This window comes from Guyanagaster necrorhizus (genome assembly GCF_019112545.1).
Source record: "Guyanagaster necrorhizus MCA 3950 unplaced genomic scaffold BT62scaffold_145, whole genome shotgun sequence".
Taxonomy (NCBI): domain Eukaryota; kingdom Fungi; phylum Basidiomycota; class Agaricomycetes; order Agaricales; family Physalacriaceae; genus Guyanagaster; species Guyanagaster necrorhizus.
The window spans coordinates 1-2291 of record NW_025065024.1 but is presented as its reverse complement, the minus strand read 5'-3'; the positions used below and the strand labels follow the sequence as shown (position 1 = coordinate 2291).

The 2291-nt window shown below is 51.2% G+C and overlaps 1 protein-coding gene across 1 annotated transcript; it reads right to left on the bottom strand.

Moving 5' to 3' along the window:
• BT62DRAFT_998441 (uncharacterized protein) lies at positions 1-2291 on the bottom strand (the record flags this gene model as incomplete). Its single annotated transcript, XM_043190723.1, has 5 exons — positions 1260-2291; positions 1182-1205; positions 1126-1130; positions 317-1063; positions 1-267 (listed from the first exon to the last, which is right to left on the bottom strand). Coding segments are annotated over exons 1-5 (1998 nt in total), but the record flags the coding sequence as incomplete, so codon positions are not given.

Here is a 2291-nt window from a genome sequence, read left to right as displayed (position 1 = left end):
GCTTTACTCAAATTTTCGTGACGAACGACCCAACCGTCTTTCGGAAATCCTGGTGCATCCCCTTCACTTCCATCCCATCCACCTGCCATCATCGCAATAGCATACAAGAGCCCACCCGAGCCAGGGAAATACGGCGTAGGTACACGCGAACCACCACCTGGCATCCCAACATCGTCGAATGTGAAAATGGAGTTTAACAGCCATTCAATGGCCTCCTCGCCGTCCCCACTACGTGCCGACGACATTGCAAGCATCGAGAAATCCCATCTGTAAACCCTTCAGTTACCAAACAAAAATGAATGTGGACCGAGCATACCCCCAGCAGTTCGTGATATTCCAATCCTCTCGCACCATCTCAGCCGTCGCTTTCGCAATCGTCAGGTTGAGTCCCTCTGTCTGCGGAAGCCATCCATATAGTCCCACTAGCGCGGGATGATCATTGGTATACATCGCATCCGTCCAAAAGTCGTTTTCAATTGTTTCGTACACCTTGTACGTGCCGTTGTTGACTGGCAGCGGTGCCAGATCGCCTTTGACTACCGTCCAATTCGTTGGGACCTCTTCGCCGAGTTTCTCCATCCATCCTTCGGCATATCCCAATCCCAAACGCCAATACGCCAATTCGAATGCAGGATTAACAGTCACGTTGGGACTGGTATCTTCGCTGACGACGTACATGGGTGGCCCAAGGTCATAGACGCCTGTGGACTCGTTGTACCATGCAAAATCTGCCATCCAGTTGGCTGTTTCCCGAACCACATCCTCCCACTTGCGCAGCGTCACCATCGTTGGTGATGCCCGGTACTCATACTGCGCAAACACGAGGGGGTGCGGCTGCTGCCAGATTAGCAGATTGTTTATCTCGCCTGGGGATGAGCGGCCTGAAGGGTCGGTCATTTTTGGCCACCGTGCACCGGAGGGCCAGTGTTGCTGTTCCTGGGACCTGTATATCGAGGATGGCAAGAATTTTGCGTAGGTATCGGTAGATCGGTTGAGCAGCTCCCAGTTGTTCCAGAGGGCCCAGTGCGCCGAGTGCCAAAAGTACATCTCCATGTGGAACTTGCTATAATATCCGAGTTGTGAGTTGAAAGTGTTGTATACTTCATTTGTCTTGAAGATGCTTACCCATACTGTAAAAGGTTTGTAAGTACTTTCTTTTAGGATGGTGCGAAGCCACTCACCCAGCCATTATTCACTAGTCCGGACTGTAAAGATCTATGAGTATCGACTACCGTATATACAGTCCGAAATTAACTTACCTCCTGGGGCGGCGTGTCTCCCGCCTCATTGACCCGCATCAAATATCGCGACAGAATAATCCTCCTTTGCAACTCGTCTGCTCTCAGATCCGAAGACTCTGTATACACGTCGACGAAACCGCTCTGAGACCAAAAGGTGTCCCATGCTTTTTGCGATGAAGTGACTGTGGCCTCGTAACTTGTCTTGTCGGTCGGGGTTGCGATACCAGGTCCATAGGTGATTGCCATTCGGAAGGTCGACGAAGAATCGCTGGGTAGGATGGTGTAACGATGAGCGTCGGGAGAATCACGGGATATAGTGAAAGCATCGCCATCGAAGTAAGTGATGAACGACGCTGCGACGAGCGTGTGGTTAATCTCTGCGATGTGCCTATTGACGTTAGTACTGAGCGAAGTCGTGTGGTTGGCAGGAAGGTCCCAGTTTCCGACGAAGGGTGCGCTGAAGTATGCTGAACCATCGTTCCATGGGTAATCCACGAATACACCCAACTGGCCGTCGCTCAGCAGCGCGGATTCGATGCTGATTCCAACGGTGTCCCGATCCTGTGCACACGTCGTTGTCACAGTAACTGGCACCCCTTCGAATGAGAATTCGCTTGTGATTGTTCCTGTCCAAAGGTCGAGTTCCTGGTGAATATCTGTCAAGTAACTTTCCGTCATGTTGAGTACCTCTCCTTCAACCGACCGAAACGCCAACCCCACCCGTCCTATATTAACACGGTTCGGATTCGAGGTGAGCCATTGCTCAATCAATTCGTCACCCCCAAAATCATACTCGACAAGTAGATCGTGATTATACCAACTTACGCCGTGATAGTCATCCAAATCTTCCATCGTCTTACCCTGGGGCAAAGAATCATTTTTCCACCCCCACGAAGACATGATGGCGAAAGGCTGGAAAGTTTGGAGACCTGTGACATCGGCGCCGAAAGCAAAGTTTCCATTGCCTACTTGCATCGGCGTGGTGAGGCTGGATGCATTGCGGGTGGGATTGTACCGTGATACTAGTGCGTGTCGCTGGATTTCTGCCAG